This window comes from Coregonus clupeaformis, chromosome 11 (assembly GCF_020615455.1).
Source record: "Coregonus clupeaformis isolate EN_2021a chromosome 11, ASM2061545v1, whole genome shotgun sequence".
Lineage (NCBI taxonomy): Eukaryota > Metazoa > Chordata > Actinopteri > Salmoniformes > Salmonidae > Coregonus > Coregonus clupeaformis.
Genome location: NC_059202.1, coordinates 27,576,690 through 27,602,638, shown reverse-complemented (window position 1 = coordinate 27,602,638; position 25,949 = coordinate 27,576,690). Strand labels below are relative to the sequence as shown.

The 25,949-nt window shown below is 45.0% G+C and overlaps 1 protein-coding gene across 1 annotated transcript in view; it reads left to right on the top strand.

Moving 5' to 3' along the window:
- LOC121577417 (LIM domain containing preferred translocation partner in lipoma) overlaps window positions 1-25,949 on the top strand; it is a 162,719-nt gene that overhangs the window by 33,718 nt on the left and 103,052 nt on the right. The window contains exon 2 of the mRNA XM_045223384.1: window positions 12,305-12,399. Coding sequence (XP_045079319.1) covers window positions 12,305-12,399 — 95 coding nt within the window. The remainder of the gene's footprint in view (window positions 1-12,304; window positions 12,400-25,949) is intronic.

Here is a 25,949-nt window from a genome sequence, read left to right as displayed (position 1 = left end):
CCCTATAGGCTGTCTCATCGTTGTTGGTGATCAGGCCTACCACGGTTGTGTCGTGGGCAAACATAATAATGGTGTTCGAGTCGTGCTTGGCCATGCAGTCATGGGTGAACAGGGAGTACAGGAGGGGACTGAGACCGCATCCCTGAAGGGCCCCTGTGTTGAGGATCAGCGTGGCAGATGTGTTGTTGTCTACCCTTACCACCTGGGGTGCCCCGTCAGCTATGGTGTTGAACGCTGAGCTGTAGTCAATGAACAGCATTCTCACGTAGGTGTTCCTTTTGTCCAGGTGGGAAAGGGCAGCGTGGAGTGCAATAGAGATTGCGTCATCTGTGGAGCTGTTAGGGCGGTATGCGAATTTGAGTGAGTCTAGGGTTTCCGGGATGATGGTGTTGATGTGAGCCATGACCATCCTTTCAAAGCACTTCATGGCTACAGACGTGAATGTTACGGGTCGGTAGTCATTTAGGCAGGTTACCTTGGCATTTTTGGGCACAGGGTCTATGGTATTACATGTATTACAGACTCGGTCAGGGAGAGGTTGAAAATGTCAGTAAAGACACTTGCCAGTTGGTCAGCGCATGCTCGGAGTACACGTCCTGGTAATCCGTCTGGCCCTGCGGCCTTGTTAATGTTGACCTGTTTAAAGGTCTTACTCACATCGGCTACGGAGAGCGTGATCACACAGTCGTCCGGAACAGCTGGTGCTCTCATGCACGCTTCAGTGTTGCTTGCCTTGAAGCGCGCATAGAAATCATTTAGCTCGTCTGGTAGGCTTGTGTCACTGGGCAGCTCGCGGCTGGGCTTCCCTTTGTAGTCCGTAATAGTTTGCAAGCCCTGCCACATCCGACGAGCGTCAGAGCCGGTGTAGTACGATTTAATCTTCGTCCTGTATTGACACTTTGCCTGTTTGATGGTTTGTCGGAGGGCATAGCGGGACTTGTTATAAGCGTCCCAGTTAGAGTCCCACTCCTTGAAAGCGGCAGCTTTACCCTTTAGCTTTGTGCGGATGTTGCCTGTAATCCATGGCCTCTGGTTGGGGTATGTAAGTACGGTCACTGTGGGGACGACATCATCGATGCACTTATTGATGAAGCCAGTGACTGATGTGGTGTACTCCTGAATACGAGGCGTTATGTTTGGGGCAAATCCAATACAACACATTACTGAGTACCACTCTCTATATTTTCAAGCATAGTGGTGGCTGGATCATGTTATGGGTATGCTTGTAATTGTTAAGGACTGGGGAGTTTTTCAGGATAAAAAAATAAACAGAATGTAGCTAAACACAGTCAAAATCCTGGAGGAAAGGGCCTCAACTTGCTCAATAATAATGGGCAAATGTTTTATAATCCAGGTGTGTAAAGCTCTGAGAGACTTACCCAGAAAGACTCACAGCTGTAATCGCTGCCAAAGGCCTCCTGTAGCTCAGTTGGTAGAGCATGGCGCTTGCAACGCCAGGGTTGTGGGTTCGATTCCCACGGGGGGCCAGTATGAAAAATGTATGCACTCACTGAACTTTAAGTGGCTCTGGATAAGAGCGTCTGCTAAATGGCTAATATTTAAAAATGTAAAATGTGCTTCTACAAAGTATTGACTCAGGGATGTGAATACTTATGTACATTAGATATTTCTGTATTTCATTTGCAATAATTTTTCTAAAATGTCTAAAAACATGTTTTCACTTTGTCATTATGGGGTAGTTGGGTGAGATAAAAAAAAAGACATGTTTGTTTCCATTTTGAATTCAGGCTGTAACAACAACACAATGTGGAATAAGTCAAGGAGTATGAATACTTTCTGGGGGATTGAGTTGGGGTGCTGAACTTAAACGTCAACCTGGAGAGTGTAGAATGAAAGGTAACCCCAAAAGATGAATGGAATGAGAGAAGAAGGGTCCAGTGCTGTTTGTTAAATAAGTCATTTAGACTCTATGCTGTTATCCAAATCGATGTTACACACTGTTGCACATGATCATGGAAGTTTGGTATATATTTATTTAAATTAACATATGTCAACTCTCACTGCAAAATGCTCTTTGTTGAAGTAATGCCTCCAAAATAAAGTAAATATTTTTGATTTAAACATTACATACTTTTCAAATGTTCTACCATCTTATATATATATATATTTATATTTTAATCATCAGTAAGCATCACACAACAGCTGTCTCCTAATTCGTTGCCCCCCAAAAAATCAAAATCTATGACTTTATATATGACATAGCAGATCAGATTTTGGTTCCAAATGGCACCCTATTCCCTATGTAGAACGTTGTGGTCAAAAGTAGGTGCACTACATAAGGAATAGGGTGCTTTTTGGAACGCAGGCCAGTATATCACACTGTGATTACAGGGGCTGGTCATGTGTGTCATCCAGTTGAATGTAAATCTGGTGAAACAGGGTCAGACTAAGATTCTCTAAATGTTGTGTATAGTCTACAATCAACTCCTGTATCTTAAGAGATTACGGCGATAAGTCAAGTTTTCATGACATGCTCCCTAAATTCTCCTCTAACCTAAAGCATGCAATTTATGTTACGATTACTCATACGTTGACTGTATATAATATAGTAATCTGACAACAGCTGTATTGCGTGACATTATGACCGTGTTTTCCTCCTGTGTCTAGCCTAGCGTAGGGTTGGTTTGGTGTAGAAAGAGATAATCATAAGTTTAGACAACAAAACTTAGCATGAAGTATCTTCTCCCCACCAGTTGGTTTTGTGTAACAGATATAATCATAGTTATGGTCCAAGGCATGTTATTGACTAAACATAAAAAAAATAAAAATACATTTTATCTTCCCCACCAATTGTTTCGTTGAAGAAGTGTCATGAGCATCACTTTGCATAAAGCGTCTCTTCCCAACCGATTGGAGGCAGAAACTTCAGCTCTTTCTATTCCTGATGTTTGGTTGGCCGAGGGGGGGGGGGACTAGCTGAGGGGTTGAAATGTCAAGAGTCCACACACACGCACACTCACACACACACACACACAGACACACACACACACACATGCACACACACACACACACACACATGCACACACACACATGCACACACGCACACATACGCACACGCACACACACACACACACACACACACACACACACATATGCACACATGCACATGCACACACACGCACACACACATATGCACACATGCACATGCACACACACACACACACACATATGCACACATGCACACGCCAGGAAACCCTCCAGTGAGGGCCTTTAGATTTTAGTTTCTTGACACTTTCAGTTCTTCTTTATTTAATATTCTTTATTTAATATTATTTGTTTCTTATTTAATAAACCAACATATTTAGTACTATAATTGCTACTATACCAAGATCAGTAGAAATTGAAAGTGTTCCAGAACGTCTCAGTTGGAAAGCAGAGCTTCAGAGGACCATGGGGTCCTGAGATGAACCCAGAGGTCAGTCACCCTCGTACGTTTAGTGACAGTCCTCTACAGGCCTCTAGTTTTAAATTAACCAGCTTTGCTCGGTGTCTGCCTTTGCTGTGGTCTCCTGGGGCAGTATGTATCAAGTGTCTCAGAGTGATGATCTTAACCATCTAAAAGGCAAAACAGACCTTAGATCAGCTCCTATTCTGAGAGTCTTGATACATAACAGCCCCCCTGGCCTATCTCATTCATACAGCCCCCTGGCCTATCTCATTCATACAGCCCCCTGGCCTATCTCATTCATACAGCCCCCTGGCCTATCTCATTCATACAGCCCCCTGGCCTATCTCATTCATACAGCCCCCCTGGCCTATCTCATTCATACAGCCCCCTGGCCTATCTCATTCATACAGCCCCCTGGCCTATCTCATTCATACAGCCCCCTGGCCTATCTCATTCATACAGCCCCCTGGCCTATCTCATTCATACAGCCCCCCTGGCCTATCTCATTCATACAGCCCCCTGGCCTATCTCATTCATACAGCCCCCCTGGCCTATCTCATTCATACAGCCCCCCTGGCCTATCTCATTCATACAGCCCCCTGGCCTATCTCATTCATACAGCCCCCTGGCCTATCTCATTCATACAGCCCCCTGGCCTATCTCATTCATGAACACCTGATCAGAGGCCTCACTCCCCCCCTCCCCTCGCCTCTCCTCTCCACTCTCAGACAGACAGACAGACGGTTAGATTTCTGTGTTTTTTCTCTCCTCATGTGATGGAGGTGCTGTAGTCTCAAGGACCCAGTGTGTTGTTTGACAGCAGACAGAGATTGACAGACATTTTTCTGTCTTGTAGGTTGTTTTTCCTCTCTGTGATTCTTCTAGGCCCCCTGGTTACATCCCAAATGGCACCCATAGGGAATAGGGTGGAATAAGGTGAAATAGGGTGGAATAAAGTGGAATAAGGTGGAATAAGGTGGAATAGGGTGGAATAGGGTGGAATAAGGTGGAATAGGGTGGAATAAGGTGAAATAGGGTGGAATAAAGTGGAATAAGGTGGAATAAGGTGGAATAGGGTGGAATAGGGTAGAATAAGGTGGAATAGGGTGGAATAAGGTGGAATAAGGTGGAATAAGGTGGAATAAGGTGGAATAAGGTGGAATAAGGTGGAATAGGGTGGAATAAGGTGGAATAGGGTGGAATAAGGTGGAATAGGGTGGAATAAGGTGGAATACGGTGGAATAGGGTGGAATAAGGTGGAATAGGGTGGAATAGGGTGGAATAGGTGGAATAAGGTGGAATAGGGTGGAATAAGGTGGAATAAGGTGGAATAAGGTGGAATAGGGTGGAATAAGGTGGAATAGGGTGGAATAAGGTGGAATATGGTGGAATAAGGTGGAATAAGGTGGAATAAGGTGGAATACGGTGGAATAGGGTGGAATAAGGTGGAATAAGGTGGAATAAGGTGGAATAGGGTGGAATAAGGTGGAATAAGGTGGAATAGGGTGGAATAAGGTGGAATAAGGTGGAATAAGGTGGAGTGCAGCCTCTCTGCCTTACATGTCTCTCTCATACTTAGACATTTATAACATACAGCCTGTAGACTAGAGCCATGGTGAATGTGAATAACATACAGCCTGTAGACTAGAGCCATGGTGAATAACATACAGCCTGTAGACTAGAGCCATGGTGAATAACATACAGCCTGTAGACTAGAGCCATGGTGAATGAAACATACAGCCTGTAGACTAGAGCCATGGTGAATAACATACAGCCTGTAGACTAGAGCCATGGTGAATAACATACAGCCTGTAGACTAGAGCCATGGTGAATAACATACAGCCTGTAGACTAGAGCCATGGTGAATAACATACAGCCTGTAGACTAGAGCCATGGTGAATAACATACAGCCTGTAGACTAGAGCCATGGTGAATAACATACAGCCTGTAGACTAGAGCCATGGTGAATAACATACAGCCTGTAGACTAGAGCCATGGTGAAAAACATACAGCCTGTAGACTAGAGCCATGGTGAATAACATACAGCCTGTAGACTAGAGCCATGGTGAATAACATACAGCCTGTAGACTAGAGCCATGGTGAATAACATACAGCCTGTAGACTAGAGCCATGGTGAATAACATACAGCCTGTAGACTAGAGCCATGGTGAATAACATACAGCCTGTAGACTAGAGCCATGGTGAATAACATACAGCCTGTAGACTAGAGCCATGGTGAACGCTTCCTTCAACCTACAGTGTGGATGATGTTTGTTAATCCAGAACTGTTCTCCTCTACACGCCTCTTATTGTCCCAGTCAGTCCCCCCTACCGGCTCCAATTTACCCATCATCCTTTCAGCAGGAAACTGTACTTGACTAAGGCTTTTTATATGGCTCAGACGTGTACGGCACAGTCCAGTGCTTCAGAAACCATGTTTATATATTAAAGACATGGTGTCCGTCCCCAATGCCACCCTATGCTCTATATAGTGCACTACTTTAGACCTGGGCCCTGTTCAAAAGTAGTGCACTATGTAGGGAATATGGTGCCATTGGATTGTGTTTGGAGACATCACCTCTCCGCGGTATGTGTTTCTTTTGGTTTTTATACAATAGTTTAATCTTCCCTTTATGCCGTTAAGTCTTCAACTCAATTGCCGTGTCCCGCAGGAATCCTTGCTTAAACCCACTGAAGCCAATTTGGTGAGCTCTTTACACTTACAGAAGTACTGTGTCTGTCTCCAGACCTCAAATCCATCCCTGGCTCTGCTTTTTCCTAAATCACTCTCTCTCTCTTCTGTATATCACAGGTAATTAAGAGCTAGGGCTCAGACTCAGTGTCTCGCTGTCTCTCTCTCTCCCTCCCTCCCTCCCTCTCTCTCTATATATCTCTCCTCCTCGCTCGCTATCTTCCTACACCCCCCCCTCTCTCTCTCTCCTCCGTCCGTTCCTCTGTAATTATATCTAAACAATGTGTTCTCAAACTCTCTGCCACAGTGTCACTGGAACGGATCTCCGAGAGAGATCTAGCGAACAGAATGACTCCCTGTTCTTAAAGACACTTCATCCATTTTGTCTGGAAAGGATTAACGTGTGAGAAAAAAAAAAATTGTCCCACTCTCTGAATTAATTTATAGGCCTGGACTATATTAAATTTCTTTGCTTTCTAAATACAAAAGATTTCAGTTTTAATCTATGGATTAGTTGGGACTGCAAATGTTTCTAGTTCGGATTACAGATTTTTTCGGAAAAGAGAGCGAGACAAGAAATCTACTTATTTTCCATTGAGTCAACTTAGTAGTAGTTGTAGTGATGTAGGTCAGGCCTGCTGTGCTGTGTCCAAGGGATCTACTCTGCTCCGTGTACCAGGTAGAGAGTTACTATAGAAGGATGCTGTGTGTGTGTGTGGTTGTGTGTGTGTGTGTGTGTGTTCCATGCAATGAGGTACTGTATTACGGAGGTACATTAGAATGTGGGGTTGTTGACGTTCTACTAGTGTCCTGTCCAGGGGGTGTAGAATAGTGTCCTGTCCAGGGGGTGTTCTACTAGTGTCCTGTCCAGGGGGTGTAGAATAGTGTCCTGTCCAGGGGGTGTAGAATAGTGTCCTGTCCAGGGGGTGTTCTACTAGTGTCCTGTCCAGGGGGTGTAGAATAGTGTCCTGTCCAGGGGGTGTAGAATAGTGTCCTGTCCAGGGGGTGTTCAACTAGTGTCCTGTCCAGGGGGTGTAGAATAGTGTCCTGTCCAGGGGGTGTAGAATAGTGTCCTGTCCAGGGGGTGTTCAACTAGTGTCCTGTCCAGGGGGTGTAGAATAGTGTCCTGTCCAGGGGGTGTAGAATAGTGTCCTGTCCAGGGGGTGTTCAACTAGTGTCCTGTCCAGGGGGTGTTCTACTAGTGTCCTGTCCAGGGGGTGTTCTACTAGTGTCCTGTCCAGGGGTTGTAGAATAGTGTCCTGTCCAGGGGGTGTAGAATAGTGTCCTGTCCAGGGGGTGTTCTACTAGTGTCCTGTCCAGGGGGTGTAGAATAGTGTCCTGTCCAGGGGGTGTTCTACTAGTGTCCTGTCCAGGGGGTGTAGAATAGTGTCCTGTCCAGGGGGTGTTGAATAGTGTCCTGTCCAGTGGATGTTCCATAGCGTCCTGTCCAGGGGATGTTCCATAGCGTCCTGTCCAGTGGATGTTCCATAGCGTCCTGTCCAGGGGATGTTCCATAGCGTCCTGTCCAGGGGATGTTCCATAGCGTCCTGTCCAGTGGATGTTCCATAGCGTCCTGTCCAGGGGATGTTCCATAGCGTCCTGTCCAGGGTATTTTACTGAGTTACAGTTCTTATAAGGGAATCATTCCATTGAAATAAATTCATTAGGCCCTCATTTATGGATTTCACATGACTGGGAATACAGAGATGCATCTGTTGGTCACAGATACACTATATATACAAAAGTATGTGGACACCCCTTCAAATTAGTGGATTCTGCTATTTCAGCGGAAGCTAGCTGTCCTCCGGCTACACCATGGTGCTACCCTACAGAGTGCTGTTGAGGCTTCTGTAGACCTTCATTGCAAAACAGTGTGTTTTAATCAATTATTTGGTGACGTGAATATATTTAGTTTAGTTTTATCTAAAAAGGATAACTTCTAGGCGTCACTGATCTGGTTTATTACCACCAACCCCGGACTGTCTTGTCTCATTACGCACACCTGGTTCCCATTCCCCCTGATTAGTATGTGTATATATGGGCCCTCTGTTCCCCATTGTCCTTGTCCATTATTGTCCCATGTCCGTTGGTCTCCTGAGTACCGTGTATTGTGCTCTGATTGTTTACGGGTCTCGTCCCGTGTATTATTTAGAGGTTTACACCTTGCTCTTTTGTTTGGGTTACATCTTTGTGATATATATATATATATATATATATATATATATACATACGTGTTTGTTTTGGGCTTCATCCCCGTCGTTTTTTTTCATGACGTACCTTGTGTTAGTTGGAGTAATAAAACACCCTGATACGTATTCCTGCGCCTGTCTTCTAATCATTATACATCGTGACAGAAAAATCCAGTAAAAAGGAGTCAGCGGGAAAGGCTGAGCTGGCGACCATCGTAGAGACCGTCCAGCATCACGAGGACTGTCTCTCTCCAGACTCAGCAGCGTCATGGATAGTGACTTTTCAGGTCTCTCCAGAGATGTTTGATCGGGATCAAGTCCGGGCTCTGGCTGGGTAACTCAAGGACATTCACAGACTTGTCCCGAAGCCACTCCTGCATTGTCTTGGCTGTGTGCTTAGGGTCGTTGTCCTGTTGGAAGGTGAAGCTTCGCCCCAGTCTGAGGTCCCCAGTCTGAGGTCCTGAGCGCTCTGGAGCAGGTTTTCATCAAGGATCTCTCTGTACTTTGCTCCGTTCATCTTTTCCTCGATCCTGACTAGACTCCCAGTACCTGCAGCTGAAAAACATCCCCACAGCATGATGCTGCCACCACCATGCTTCACCGTAGGGATGGTGCCAGATTTCCTCCAGGCGTGACGCTTGGCATTCAGGCCAAAGAGTTCAATCTTGGTTTCATCAGACCAGAGAATCTTGTTTCTCATGGTCTGAGAGTCTTTAGGTGCCTTTTGGCAAACTCCAAGTGGGCTGTCATGTGCCTTTTACTGAGGAGTTGCTTCCGTCTGGCCACTCTACCATAAAGGCATGATTGGTGGAGTGCTGCAGAGATGGTTGTCCTTCTGGAAGGTTCTCCCATCTCCACAGAGGTACTCTGGAGCTCTATCAGAGTGACCATCGGGTTCTTGGTCACCTCCCTGATCAAGGCCCTTCTCCCCCGATTGCTCACTTTGGCCGGGCAGCCAGCTTTAGGAAGAGTCTTGGTGGTTCCAACCTTCTTCCATTTAAGAATGATGGAAGCCACTGTGTTCTTGGGGACCTTCAATGCTGCAGAAATGTTTTGGTACCCTTCCCCAGATCTGTGCCTCGACACAATCCTGTCTCGGAGCTCTACGGACAATTTCTTCGACCTCATGGCTTGGTTTTTGCTCTGACATGCACTGTCAACTGTGGGACCTTATATAGACAGGTGTGTGCCTTTCCAAATCATGTCCAATCAATTTAATTTTCCACAGGTGGACTCCAATCAAGTTGTAGAAACATCTCAAGGATGATCATTGGAAACAGGATGCACCTGAGCTCAATTTCGAGTCTCATAGCAAAGGGTCTGAATACTTATGTAAATATAATTTTCTTTTTTATATACATTTGCTAAAATGTCTAAAAACCAGTTTTCGCTTTGTCATTATGGTGTATTGTGTGTAGATTGATGAGATTGATGAGATTTTTTAATTTTAATTTTATCCATTTTATAATAAGGCTGTAAAGTAAAAAAAAAACGTGGAAAAAGTAAAGGGATCTGAATACTTTCCGAATGCACTGTATACTTGACTGAGGGACCTGGCATGTGTGGGGGACAGAGGAAGTGGTAATCAAATCAAATGTTATTTGCCACATGCGCCGAATACAACAGGTGTAGACATTACAGTAAAATGCTTACTTACAATACTTTAGTTTTTTTTAGTTTTTTTAAGTGTTAAGTAAAAAAAATAAAAGCAAATAACTAAAGAGCAGCAATAAAATAATAGTAGGGAGGCTATATACAGGGGGGTACCGGTGCAGAGTCAATGGGAAATAACAGTAGGGAGGCTATATACAGGGGGTACCGGTACAGAGTCAATGTGTAATAACAGTAGGGAGGCTATATACAGGGGGGTACCGGTGCAGAGTCAATGTGAAATAACAGTAGGGAGGCTATATACAGGGGGTACCGGTACAGAGTCAATGTGTAATAACAGTAGGGAGGCTATATACAGGGGGTACCGGTACAGAGTCAATGTGCGGGGGCACCGGCTAGTCGAGGTAGTTGAGATAATATGTACATGTGGGTAGAGTTCTAAAGTGACTATGCATAGATAATAAACAGTAGCAGCAGCGTAAAAGAGGGGGTGGGGGTCGGGGGGCAGTTCAAATAGTCCAGGTAGCAATGATTAGCTGTTCAGGAGTGTTAGAAGCTGTTGAGATGCCTTTTGGACCTAGACTTGGCGCTCTGGTACCGCTTGCCTTGCAGTAGCAGAGAGAACAGTCTATGACTAGGGTGGCTGGAGTCTTTGAGAATTTTGAGGGCCTTCCTCTGACACCGCCTGGTATAGAGGTCCTAGATGTCAGGAAGCTTGGCCCCAGTGATGTACTGGGCCGTACGCACTACCCTCTGTAGTGCCTTGCGGTCGGAGGCCGAGCAGTTGCCATACCAAACGGTGATGCAACCAGTCAGGATGCTCTCGATGGTGCAGCTGTAGAACTTTTTGAGGATCTGAGGACCCATGCCAAATCTTTTCAGTCTCCTGAGGGGGAATAGGCTTTGTCGTGCCCTCTTCATGACTGTCTTGGTGTGTTTGGACCATGATAGTTTGTTGGTGATGTGGACACCAAGGAACTTGAAGCTCTCAACCTGCTCCACTACAGCCCCGTCGATGAGAATGGGGGCGTGCTCAGTCCTCTTCTGTTTCCTGTAGTCCACAATCATCTCCTTTGTCTTGATCACGTTGAGGGAGAGGTTGTTATCCTGGCACCACACGGCCAGGTCTCTGACCTCCTCCCTATAGGCTGTCTCATCGTTGTCGGTGATCAGGCCTACCACTGTTGTGTCGACAGCAAACTTAATTTTTTACATTTTAGTCATTTAGCAGATGCTCTTATCCAGAGCGACTTACAATTAGTGAGTGCATACATGTTTATTTTTTAAAATTATTTTCATACTGGCCCCCCGTGGGAATCGAACCCACAACCCTGCCGTTGAAAGCGCCATGCTCTACCAACTGAGCTACACTTGCAATGATGGTGTTGGAGTCATGCCTGGCCATGCAGTCATGGGTGAACAGGGAGTACAGGAGGGGACTGAGCACGCTCCCCTGAGGGGCACCCGTGTTAAATATCAGCATGGCAGATGTGTTGTTACCTACCCTTACCACCTGGGGGCGGCCCGTCAGGATTACCAGGACGTGTACTCCGAGCATGTGCTGACCAACTGGCAAGTGTCTTCACTGACATTTTCAACATGTCCCTGACTGAGTCTCTAATACCAACATGTTTCAGTTGGTATTACAGGCCTTGTGAATGTTGACCTGCTTAAAAGTCTTACTCACATCGGCTACGGAGAGCGTGATCATATAGTCATCCGGAACAGCTGGTGCTCTCCTGCATGCTTCAGTGTTGCTTGCCTCGAAGCGAGCATAGAAGTGATTTAGCTCGTCTGGTAGGCTTGTATCACTGGGCAGCTCGCGGCTGTGCTTCCTTTTGTAGTCTGTAATAGTTTTCATGCCCTGCCACATCCGACGAGCGTCAGAGCCGGTGTAGTACGATTCAATCTTAGTCCTGTATTGACTCTTTGCCTGTTTGATGGTTCGTTGGAGGGCGTAGCGGGATTTCTTATAAGCGTCCGGGTTAGAGTCCCCTTTAGCTCAGTGCGGATGTTGCCTGTAATCCATGGCTTCTGGTTGGGGTACGTACGTACGGTCACTGTGGGGACGACATCATCGATGCACTTATTGATGAAGCCAGTCCCTATTAGGCCTTAACGAAGGGGGTGAATACTTATGCAACAACTATATTTTTATTATAATATTTTTATTAATTTGTAAACATCTTTCCCCTTTGACATTATGGATTATTTTGTGGAGATCAATGACAAACATTTTTTTGGGGCACAATTAAATCTATTTCAATCCCAATTTGTAAAACAACAAAATGTGAAAAAATCCAAGGGGGTGATACCACTGACTATGATACCCACTGTATGTGATCTGAGTGACTCTTCCCAGAGGTATGCATGACTAACTGTGTTGGTATCTGTGTGTTTTAGGCGACTACCCCCCACCCCCTCCACCTGCTGGTGACGGAGGCCTCTCATCCCCCATCTCTTTCCCACCACCTCCACCCATGGACAGAGAATATCAGGTATGATCATTTTTATGAACTATATGTAAATACAGGTAAGTCAATTAACTTTAAACAGCCAGGTACGGTAGCTCGGTCAAAAACAGGCAGGTACAGTAGCTCTGTATTAAACAGCCAGGTACAGTAGCTCTGTATTAAACAGCCAGGTACAGTAGCTCTGTCTTAAACAGCCAGGTACAGTAGCTCTGTATTAAACAGCCAGGTACAGTAGCTCTGTCTTAACAGCCAGGTACAGTAGCTCTGTCTTAACAGCCAGGTACAGTAACTCTGTATTAAACAGCCAGGTACAGTAGCTCTGTCTTAACAGCCAGGTACAGTAGCTCTGTCTTAACAGCCAGGTACAGTAGCTCTGTCTTAACAGCCAGGTACAGTAGCTCTGTCTTAAACAGCCAGGTACAGTAGCTCTGTATTAAACAGCCAGGTACAGTAGCTCTGTATTAAACAGCCAGGTACAGTAGCTCTGTATTAAACAGCCAGGTACAGTAGCTCTGTCTTAAACAGCCAGGTACAGTAGCTCTGTATTAAACAGCCAGGTACAGTAGCTCTGTCTTAAACAGCCAGGTACAGTAGCTCTGTATTAAACAGCCAGGTACAGTAGCTCTGTCTTAAACAGCCAGGTACAGTAGCTCTGTATTAAACAGCCAGGTACAGTAGCTCTGTCTTAACAGCCAGGTACAGTAGCTCTGTCTTAGACAGCCAGGTACAGTAGCTCTGTCTTAACAGCCAGGTACAGTAACTCTGTCTTAGACAGCCAGGTACAGTAGCTCTGTCTTAACAGCCAGGTACAGTAACTCTGTCTTAAACAGCCAGGTACAGTAGCTCTGTATTAAACAGCCAGGTACAGTAGCTCTGTCTTAAACAGCCAGGTACAGTAACTCTGTCTTAGACAGCCAGGTACAGTAGCTCTGTATTAAACAGCCAGGTACAGTAGCTCTGTCTTAGACAGCCAGGTACAGTAGCTCTGTATTAAACAGCCAGGTACAGTAACTATGTATTAAACAGCCAGGTACAGTAGCTCTGTATTAAACAGCCAGGTACAGTAGCTCTGTCTTAACAGCCAGGTACAGTAGCTCTGTATTAAACAGCCAGGTACAGTAGCTCTGTCTTAACAGCCAGGTACAGTAGCTCTGTATTAAACAGCCAGGTACAGTAGCTCTGTCTTAACAGCCAGGTACAGTAGCTCTGTATTAAACAGCCAGGTACAGTAGCTCTGTATTAAACAGCCAGGCACAGTAGCTCTGTCTTAACAGCCAGGTACAGTAGCTCTGTATTAAACAGCCAGGTACAGTAGCTCTGTCTTAACAGCCAGGTACAGTAGCTCTGTATTAAACAGCCAGGTACAGTAGCTCTGTATTAAACAGCCAGGTACAGTAGCTCTGTCTTAACAGCCAGGTACAGTAGCTCTGTCTTAACAGCCAGGTACAGTAGCTCTGTCTTAACAGCCAGGTACAGTAGCTCTGTATTAAACAGCCAGGTACAGTAGCTCTGTATTAACAGCCAGGTACAGTAGCTCTGTATTAAACAGCCAGGTACAGTAGCTCTGTCTTAACAGCCAGGTACAGTAGCTCTGTATTAAACAGCCAGGTACAGTAGCTCTGTATTAAACAGCCAGGTACAGTAGCTCTGTATTAAACAGCCAGGTACAGTAACTCTGTCTTAGACAGCCAGGTACAGTAGCTCTGTATTAAACAGCCAGGTACAGTAGCTCTGTATTAAACAGCCAGGTACAGTAGCTCTGTCTTAACAGCCAGGTACAGTAGCTCTGTCTTAGACAGCCAGGTACAGTAGCTCTGTCTTAACAGCCAGGTACAGTAGCTCTGTCTTAACAGCCAGGTACAGTAGCTCTGTATTAAACAGCCAGGTACAGTAGCTCTGTCTTAGACAGCCAGGTACAGTAGCTCTGTATTAAACAGCCAGGTACAGTAACTCTGTCTTAACAGCCAGGTACAGTAGCTCTGTCTTAAACAGCCAGGTACAGTAACTCTGTCTTAGACAGCCAGGTACAGTAGCTCTGTCTTAACAGCCAGGTACAGTAGCTCTGTCTTAACAGCCAGGTACAGTAGCTCTGTATTAAACAGCCAGGTACAGTAACTCTGTATTAAACAGCCAGGTACAGTAGCTCTGTCTTAAACAGCCAGGTACAGTAGCTCTGTCTTAACAGCCAGGTACAGTAGCTCTGTATTAAACAGCCAGGTACAGTAGCTCTGTCTTAACAGCCAGGTACAGTAGCTCTGTCTTAAACAGCCAGGTACAGTAGCTCTGTCTTAAACAGCCAGGTACAGTAACTCTGTCTTAAACAGCCAGGTACAGTAGCTCTGTCTTAACAGCCAGGTACAGTAGCTCTGTCTTAACAGCCAGGTACAGTAGCTCTGTATTAAACAGCCAGGTACAGTAGCTCTGTATTAAACAGCCAGGTACAGTAGCTCTGTATTAAACAGCCAGGTACAGTAGCTCTGTCTTAGACAGCCAGGTACAGTAACTATGTATTGAGTTCTGTGCTGAGATGGAATAGCAGGCTCCATTTGTGTCCCAAATGGCTCCCTTTTCCCTATATATTGCACTGCTTTTGATAATCAGCAACTCGGGGCCTGTCCAGTTTTATCTGCTTCATTGATCCTTTACCAGTCAGTCAATCAGCCAGTGAACTTCATCGTTGCTACACCAACAGTTATATATATATATTGTGATGTCACGAGAGGCTGTGTCCTGGAGGGACGTTACATCCCCCTGAGGTGGCTGCAAACCCAGACAGCTATGGCTCCATCTGCTGGTATGGTCGGGAACTCCACCCCCTCTATGGCCAATCTTCCCACGCAGCTGAAACAAATGAGGAGCTGATGAGCTGAAGGTTTGGGAAGGAAGAGACACACTGAGAGTGTGTGTGGGGGTGAAGAGACACAATCTCCAACCTGGGCTCTCTGGAGGACAAGAGTGCTGCACGTCCACTTCCATGAGGAATATAAGGATTTGGAGATACTTACCTTTGGGAAATACTCACCTTTGGATATATGCACCTGTGGAAATACGTGAGAGACATTTGGAAGGACTTTTGCTGGGTTGGCCACTAGCTGCAACGTGGACTACAGTAAGGCTGGGGAAAAGTTATCTGAGCGAGTGAGAATTATGATTTTGGATGTGGAAGAGACATCCCTGAACTGTTAACCCTTAAAGAGCCACAAGAGAACAGAATTTTGTTATATTTTCGTTAATTTCCCAAGACCTATAATAAAATCCTTGTTTTGTTTGAACCTTGTCTCCTTGCACTACTTGAGCAATCCCGCTGAAAGCTGTGTAGCCTCTCGTGACGTCACAGATGGTGGAGAATACGGGCACGCTAGCTGTTAATAGTGCATGTCAGAGGAGGATACCGAAGGTTTGATCACCCAGTTTTCCAAGTTGGCCGTAGGCTCCCGCCGACTGAAATGGAGGACATATTGAAAGCCCTTGTTGCTGGCCAGCAAGCCCAGATGCAAGCAAACGTGGCTCTCTTGGAGGAGCAAAAGAAAGCCAACCTTCTGAAGGCAGAGGAATTGCAGTTGCAGAGACAGAGGGTTGTCCAAAATACCCGCCCAATAAAGGCAAGTGACTTTATATCTAAGATGGGAGCTACCGATGACATTGAGGCATACCTGCATGCATTTGAGGCCACGGCCACTAGGGAAGCCTGGCCCAAGCAACAGTGGGTTGGTCTGTTAGCCCCCCTTCTAACCGGGGAATCGCTGAATGCTGTCAGGGACCTGGGCCCTGACCAGGTTACTGACTATGATGCCCTGAAGTCTGAGATCCTCAGCAGATATGGACTCACAAAGTTTGGTATGGCCCAGCGCTTCACAGCTGGACCTTCCAACCAGACCAACCTCCTCGGGCGCAGATGCATGAACTTGTCCGAATCGCAAGGAAATGGCTGGATCCGCAGAGGAATACAGCAGCGGCGGTGGTGGAGGCGTTGTGGTGGATCGTTACCACGCGCCCTGCCTTATGAGGCAAAACGGTTCATCAGTCAACAGGACTTGACCACGGCTGATCTGACCGTGGAAGCTGTGGAAAAGTACCAGGCCACAGCGGAGATGCTGAATGCTTCGAAAAAGACCCCAGGAGTGCGGCCCCACCACAAATGGGGAAGAACCCGTCCAAAGGACCCCAAGGTCTCGAACCCAGCCACGTCAGGACTTATCCCGGCTCCAGGGGAGCCAGAAACCAGGCGGGTCCAAGAAGAGTACACCAGGAGGGGGAAACTCAACAGTGTTACCGGTGTGGGGAGATGGGACATATCTCCTGGCAGTGTGGGAAACCAGCCGATGAACCTATGCCCACTGCGGAGTCCTCCAGCTCAGCACCCACACACCGTGTTGCCTCGCTCTTGGGAGTCGGTAGATGGCGGCCCAGATCGACCCCCCACCTGCCCGGTAACTGTGAATCACCATGATGTGGAGGCCTTACTGGATTCTGGTAGCCGGGCCACCCTGGTGCGTAAGGGGATTTGGTGGGCCCAACGTGTCTGACCCCCGGGGAAAGTCCTCCCAGTTTCCTGTGTCCATGGGGACACCAGAGAATACCCCATTACTGAACTTACAATGACCAGCACACGGGGAACCATACACACGACGGCGGGGTGGTTGATTCCCTCCCGTCCCCTGTCCTAATTGGACGAGAGACTGCCCAGCCTTTTACCCACTCTGGAGAGAGTCTCAGGAGAGGATAACCCGAGTACCTCGGAAACGGAGAGGCAAGACTCATGCTGGGAAGGCTCGGTGCAATCCTCCGAATTACTCACTCCCGCCCGGGCTCTGATAGGGATGGCAGGTGCCCAGACCGACACAGAGACGGAGCTACAGAATCTGGACAAAGAACTGTCTGGTCTGAAGGGACCGCTGAGAGGTATCGTTTGTTAAAGCAACAGTTAGACATGAAGACAGAAGAGTTAGATATCCTCCAGGCTAAACTCCAACAGAGCTCCTTCCATAAGCAACAGGAGGAGCTGGAGAGGCTGCGCAGGACCATCGAGGAGTGTGAGGAGACCCTGCGCAGTAGTAAGGAGGTCCAGAAGAAGGCAGAGAGAAGTACAAGGTGTTGGAGAACAAGATGAAGAATGCGGAGGCAGAGAGAGAGAAGGAACTGAAAGCTGCTCAACAGAAGCTAAACTCTGCTAAAACCAAGGCTGATGCGCGTTCAGTAAGAAACTCAAGGAGAGACAACAGGAGGCTGAGTCCCTGGTCCTAGAGGTGGAGGAGTTGAAGAGAGAGCAGGCTGGCAAGCACCACGGCAATGCGGACGCCCTCTCCCGGCGTGATGCCTTCTTCGCTGCCTTTACCCGACGAGGACGTCGGTCCCGAGGAGGGGGATGTGTGATGTCACGAGAGGCTGTGTCCTGGAGGGACGTTACATCCCCCTGAGGTGGCTGCAAACCCAGACAGCTATGGCTCCATCTGCTGGTATGAGTCGGGAACTCCACCCCTCTATGGCCAATCTTCCCACGCAGCTGAAACAAATGAGGAGCTGATGAGCTGAAGGTTTGGGAAGGGAAGAGACACACTGAGAGTGTGTGTGGGGGTGAAGAGACACAATCTCCTAACCTGGGCTCTCTGGAGGACAAGAGTGCTGCACGTCCACTTCCATGAGGAATATAAGGATTTGGAGATACTTACCTTTGGGAAATACTCACCTTTGGATATATGCACCTGTGGAAATACGTGAGAGACATTTGGAAGGACTTTTTGCTGGGTTGGCCACTAGCTGCAACGTGGACTACAGTAAGGCTGGGGAAAAGTTATCTGAGCGAGTGAGAATTATGATTTTGGATGTGGAAGAGACATCCCTGAACTGTTAACCCTTAAAGAGCCACAAGAGAACAGAATTTTGTTATATTTTCGTTAATTTCCCAAGACCTATAATAAAATCCTTGTTTTGTTTGAACCTTGTCTCCTTGCACTACTTGAGCAATCCCGCTGAAAGCTGTGTAGCCTCTCGTGACGTCACAATATATATATATATATATATATATATATATATATATAAAAGTATGTGGACAACAATTTCAAAGATTTTACTGAGTTACAGTTCAAATAAGGAAATCAGTCAATTGAAATGAATTCATTAGGCCCTAATCTCTGGATTTCACATGACTGGGAATACAGATATGCATCTGTTGGTCACATATACACTATATATACAAAAATATGTGGACACACCTTAAAATTAGTGGATTCTGCTATTTCAGCCACACCTGTTGCTGACATGTCTATAAAATAGTTTCCAACAAGTCAGTTCGTCATATTTCTGCCCTGCTAGAGCTGCCCCGGTCAACTGTAAGGGCTGTTATTGTGAAGTGGAAAAGTCTAGGAGCAACAACGGCTCAGCCGCGAAGTGGTAGGCCACACAAGCTCACAGAACTGGACCGCTGAGTGCTGAAGCGCGTAGTGTGTAAAAATCGTCTGTCCTCGGTTGCAACACTTACTACCGAGTTCCAAACTGCCTCTGGAAGCAACGTCAGCACAAGAATTGTTCATCGGGAGCTTCATGAAATGGGTTTCCATGGCCGAGCAGCCGCACACAAGCCTAAGATCACCATGCGCAATGCCAAGCGTCGGCTGGAGTGGTGTAAAGCTCACCACCATTGGACTCTGGAGCAGTGGAAACACGTTCTAAGGCGTGATGAATCACGCTTCACCATCTGGCAGTCCGACGGACGAATCTGGGTTTGGCGGATGCCAGGAGAACGCTACCTGCCCCAATGCATAGTGCCAACTGTACATTTTGGTGGAGGAGGAATACTGGTCTGGGGCTGATTTTCATGGTTTGGGCTAGGCCCCTTAGTTCCAGTGAAGGGACATTTTAACGCTACAGCATACAATGACATTCTAGACGATTCTGTGCTTCCAACTTTGTGGCAACAGTTTGGGGAAGGCCCTTTCCTGTTTCACCATGACAATGCCCCTGTGCAGAAAGCGAGTTCCATACAGAAATGGTTTGTCGAGATTGGTTTGGAAGAACTTGACTGGCCTGCACAGAGCCCTGACCTCAACCCCATCGAACACCTTTGGGATGAATTGGAACGCCGACTGCGAGCCAGGCCTAATCGCCCAACATCAGTGCCCGACCTCACTAATGCTCTTGTGGCTGAATGGAAGCAAGTCCCCGCAGCAATGTTCCAACATCTAGTGGAAAGCCTTCCCAGAAGAGTGGAGGCAGTTATAGCAGCAAAGGGGGGACCAACTCCATATTAATGCCCATGATTTTGGAATGAGATGTTAGACGAGCAGGTGTCCACATTCTGTTGGTCGTGTAGTGTATGTGACCAAACACATGTATCTCTAGTGAAACTTTACTGCTGGTTCCCTCTCTTTCGCACAACATGTAGTTGGATGGGGAGAAAATATGTAACACCCTGGGGACGGGATGTGTGGATAAAGCTGTAAACTGTCAACACCGTATAGAGACCCTGTATAGAAAACCACAATGTCTGCATCCGAAATGTTCCCTATATAGTGCACTATTTTTTACCAGAGGCCTATATGCCCTAAAGTAGTGCACTATATATGGGAATAGGGTGCCATTTGGGACACTATCGATGTAACAGACACTGGTATCATAGCGTGAGTAGAAGAATCCAGTGCTACATCTGAAGGCATAGTCTGGTATTTATTAAGGTTCTATTGAATATAAAAACCGGTTGCCAGTTGTGAGGTTATTCCAAATAATATCAGCCTGACCTGCAGTTCAGACTCAGTTCAGTTGAGTTTGATCCAACTACAGTCAATAGTGGGTTCTGTGATATGTGACACAATAAATATAACTAAAGTACCCTCTGGGAAAATGAAGTGATTCTATTCTGTATCTTTTCTATTCTATTCTAGTATGTGATAAAAACAATTTTAATATAATACTAACAGTACATAATACTTTTATAGTTATAAAGTATTAAAGCAACAATGTTTGTCGTGTTTGTTAGGACGACTCACTGACATCTTGACTGAACGCCTTTACTACATGTTTCACTGACATCTTGACTGAACGTCTTTACTACATGTTTCACTGACATCTTGACTGAACGTCTTTACTACATGTTTCACTGACGTCTTGACTGAACGTCTTTACTACATGTTTCACTTACATCTTGACTGAACGTCTTTACTACATGTTTCACTGACGTCTTGACTGAACGTCTTTACTACATGTTTCACTGACATCTTGACTGAACGTCTTTACTACATGTTTCACTGACATCTTGACTGAACGTCTTTACTACATGTTTCACTGACATCTTGATTTAACGTCTTTACTACATGTTTCACTTACATCTTGACTGAACGTCTTTACTACATGTTTCACTGACATCTTGACTGAACGCCTTTACTACATGTTTCACTGACATCTTGACTGAACGTCTTTACTACATGTTTCACTTACATCTTGACTGAACGTCTTTACTACATGTTTCACTTACATCTTGACTTAACGTCTTTACTACATGTTTCACTTACATCTTGACTTAACGTCTTTACTACATGTTTCACTTACATCTTGACTGAACGTCTTTACTACATGTTTCACTTACATCTTGACTGAACGTCTTTACTACTTGTTTCACTTACATCTTGACTGAACGTCTTTACTACATGTTTCACTTACATCTTGACTGAACGTCTTTACTACATGTTTTACTTACATCTTGACTGAACGTCCTTACTACATGTTTCACTTACATCTTGACTTAACGTCTTTACTACATGTTTCACTTACATCTTGACTGAACGTCTTTACTACATGTTTCACTTACATCTTGACTGAACGTCTTTACTACATGTTTCACTTACATCTTGATTTAACGTCTTTACTACATGTTTCACTTACATCTTGACTGAACGTCTTTACTACATGTTTCACTTACATCTTGACTGAACGTCTTTACTACATGTTTCACTTACATCTTGATTTAACGTCTTTACTACATGTTTCACTGACATCTTGACTGAACGTCTTTACTACATGTTTCACTGACATCTTGACTGAACGTCTTTACTACATGTTTCACTGACATCTTGACTGAACGTCTTTACTACATGTTTCACTGACATCTTGACTGAACGTCTTTACTACATGTTTCACTGACATCTTGACTGAACGTCTTTACTACATGTTTCACTGACATCTTGACTGAACGTCTTTACTACATGTTTCACTGACATCTTGACTGAACGTCTTTACTACATGTTTCACTGACATCTTGACTGAACGTCTTTACTACATGTTTCACTGACATCTTGACTTAACGTCCTTACTACATGTTTCACTTACATCTTGACTTAACGTCTTTACTACATGTTTCACTTACATCTTAACTGAACGTCTTTACTACATGTTTCACTTACATCTTGACTGAACGTCTTTACTACATGTTTCACTGACATCTTGACTTAACGTCCTTACTACATGTTTCACTGACATCTTGACTTAACGTCTTTACTACATGTTTCACTGACATCTTGACTGAACGTCTTTACTACATGTTTCATGAATGAAAAAAGGGATGTTAAATCATTTCTGCCCCTTTAACAGAACTAACAAGAGGAAGAGGGCTGAGTGCATACATACTGCAAGGCAAAGCAAACATGAATAATCAAATGATACCTGGCCTATATTAGTCTGATTCCAGTCATTGATGGGAACGTACGGTAGGCCCCCCCTGTATAGAGACACGCAAAATATTCGCAGTAGCAGATGCCTCGGTACCTAGCTAGTTTCCGTCCAGTTACCTCCAGCTAGACTCTTCCTTTTAATGGGTTGTTGTAGTCAATTATGTTTCTCTAAATTAATCTGTAATCTCCTTAGGCTGCAGAGAGAGGCTACCGTTGTGGGGGAAAAGTTATTAGCATTGACTTCTATAATAATGAACCCAAGTGCCTCTTAAAACATACTTCACTGTTTCCTTCCTCATACAACTCTCTATTGTATCAAATTGACTCTCTTTAGTTTGAATCATACTCTCTCTCTCTCTGCTCTAGTCAGTCAAAGTGACTCTCTTTAGTTTGAATCATACTCTCTCTCTGTTCTAGTCAGTCAAAGTGACTCTCTTTAGTTTGAATCATACTCTCTCTCTGCTCTAGTCAGTCAAAGTGACTCTCTTTAGTTTGAATCATACTCTCTCTCTCTGCTCTAGTCAGTCAAAGTGACTCTCTTTAGTTTGAATCATGTTCTCTCTCTGCTCTAGTCAGTCAAATTGACTCTCTTTAGTTTGAATCATACTCTCTCTCTGCTCTAGTCAGTCAAAGTGACTCTCTTTAGTTTGAATCATACTCTCTCTCTCTGCTCTAGTCAGTCAAAGTGACTCTCTTTAGTTTGAATCATACTCTCTCTCTCTGTTCTAGTCAGTCAAAGTGACTCTCTTTAGTTTGAATCATACTCTCTCTCTGCTCTAGTCAGTCAACGTGACTCTCTTTAGTTTGAATCATGTTCTCTCTCTGCTCTAGTCAGTCAAATTGACTCTCTTTAGTTTGAATCATACTCTCTCTCTGCTCTAGTCAGTCAAAGTGACTCTCTTTAGTTTGAATCATACTCTCTCTCTGCTCTAGTCAGTCAAAGTGACTCTCTTTAGTTTGAATCATACTCTCTCTCTGCTCTAGTCAGTCAAAGTGACTCTCTTTAGTTTGAATCATACTCTCTCTCTCTCTGCTCTAGTCAGTCAAAGTGACTCTCTTTAGTTTGAATCATACTCTCTCTCTCTCTCTGCTCTAGTCAGTCAAAGTGACTCTCTTTAGTTTGAATCATACTCTCGCTCTCTGCTCTAGTCAGTCAAAGTGACTCTCTTTAGTTTGAATCATGTTCTCTCTCTGCTCTAGTCAGTCAAAGTGACTCTCTTTAGTTTGAATCATACTCTCTCTCTCTCTCTGCTCTAGTCAGTCAAAGTGACTCTCTTTAGTTTGAATCATACTCTCTCTCTGCTCTAGTCAGTCAAAGTGACTCTCTTTAGTTTGAATCATACTCTCTCTCTGCTCTAGTCAGTCAAAGTGACTCTCTTTAGTTTGTATCATACTCTCTCTCTCTGCTCTAGTCAGTCAAAGTGACTCTCTTTAGTTTGAATCATACTCTCTCTCTCTGCTCTAGTCAGTCAAAGTGACTCTCTTTAGTTTGAATCATACTCTCTCTCTGCTCTAGTCAGTCAAAGTGACTCTCTTTAGTTTGAATCATACTCTCTCTCTGTTCTAGTCAGTCAAAGTGACTCTCTTTAGTTTGAATCATACTCTCTCTCTCTGTTCTAGTCAGTCAAAGTGACTCTCTTTAGTTTGAATCATACTCTCTCTCTGCTCTAGTCAGTCAAAGTGACTCTCTTTAGTTTGAATCATACTCTCTCTCTCTGCTCTAGTCAGTCAAAGTGACTCTCTTTAGTTTGAATCATACTCTCTCTCTCTCTGCTCTAGTCAGTCAAAGTGACTCTCTTTAGTTTGAATCATACTCTCTCTCTCTCTGCTCTAGTCAGTCAAAGTGACTCTCTTTAGATTGAATCATACTCTCTCTCTCCTCTAGAAATTGGACAAAATCATCGCATATTGCAAGGCAAAATGTCAGAATTGCCGCAGCAAATCAATAATTTTTGCCTGCAAATATCACAAGGAATCCCTGAGAAATCCTGGAGCGACTCGCTAGTATTGTGCTCCAAGGTTTTAAAATGAAATAAAATCACATTTTATTTGTCACATGCGCCGAATACAACAGGTGTAGACCTTACCGTGAAATGCTTACTTACAAGCTCTTAACCAACAATGCAGTTCAATAAATAGAGTTCAGTATATTTAGTAAATATTTTCTTAAGTAAAAAAGACAATAAAAACTAACACAATAAAATAACAATAACGAGGATTCTTGCCTACCCTTACCACCTGGGGGCGGCCCGTCAGGAAGTTCAGGATCCAGTTGCAGAGGGAGGTGTTTAGTCCCACGGTCCTTAGCTTAGTGATGAGCTTTGAGGGCACTATGGTGTTGAACGCTGAGCTGTAGTCAATGAACAGCATAGGGTTTCCAGGATGATGGTGTTGATGTGAGTTCAGGGTGAAAGGTCATTTAAAACAGAGATAACTCTGAGCACACGGTGAGACAGAGTTCAGGGTGGAAGGTCCTTTAAAACAGAGATAACTCTGAGCACACGGCGATACAGAGTTCAGGGTGAAAGGTCATTGAAAACAGAGATAACTCTGAGCACACGGCGAGACAGAGTTCAGGGTGGAAGGTCCTTTAAAACAGAGATAACTCTGAGCACACGGCGATACAGAGTTCAGGGTGAAAGGTCATTTAAAACAGAGATAACTCTGAACACACGGCGAGACAGAGTTCAGGGTGAAAGGTCTTTTAAAACAGAGATAACTCTGAACACACGGCGAGACAGAGTTCAGGGTGAAAGGTCATTTAAAACAGAGATAACTCTGAGCACACGGCGAGACAGAGTTCAGGGTGAAAGGTCATTTAATACAGAGATAACTCTGAGCACACGGCGAGACAGAGTTCAGGGTGAAAGGTCCTTTAAAACAGAGATAACTCTGAGCACACTGCGAGACAGAGTTCAGGGTGAAACGTCATTTAAAGCAGAGATAACTCTTAGCACACGGCGAGACAGAGTTCAGGGTGGAAGGTCCTTTAAAACAGAGATAACTCTGAGCACACGGCGAGACAGAGTTCAGGGTGAAAGGTCCTTTAAAACAGAGATAACTCTGAGCACACGGCGAGACAGAGTTCAGGGTGGAAGGTCCTTTAAAACAGAGATAACTCTGAACACACGGTGAGACAGAGTTCAGGGTGAAAGGTCATTTAAAACAGAGATAACTCTGAGCACACGGCGAGACAGAGTTCAGGGTGGAAGGTCCACCGTATTTTCCAGAGTTGTCTTTCAAACAGTGATTCTTGTCTTATTCTGCTCTGCACTCTTCACACAGTGGAGTCTCTCTTTCTATTGGCTTACAGAGGCTTGTTTAAGGCCAAGGTCAACTGTGCTCAAACACACATACACAGGGAGAAAGACAGACAGGCTGTGAATCCTAATACCACCCCAAACTAAACCAGGATAAAGTATGTGAGTGGGAACAGAGACACCAATAGTCCCCAGACTCTGATCCACACCAGGCAGACAGGCACCAGCAGGGAGGAAGGCAGGTACAGTGAGGGAAAAAAGTATTTGATCCCCTGCTGATTTTGTACGTTTGCCCACTGACAAAGAAATGATCAGTCTATAATTTTAATGGTAGGTTTATTTGAACAGTGAGAGACAGAATAACAACAACAAAATCTAGAAAAACGCATGTCGAAAATGTTATAAATTGATTAGCATTTTAATGAGGGAAATAAGTATTTGACCCCTCTGCAAAACATGACTTAGTACTTGGTGGCAAAACCCTTGTTGACAATCACAGAGGTCAGACGTTTCTTGTAGTTGGCCACCAGGTTTGCACACATCTCAGGACGGATTTTGTCCCACTCCTCTTTGCAGATCTTCTCCAAGTCATTAAGGTTTCGAGGCTGACGTTTGGCAACTCGAACCTTCAGCTCCCTCCACAGATTTTCTATGG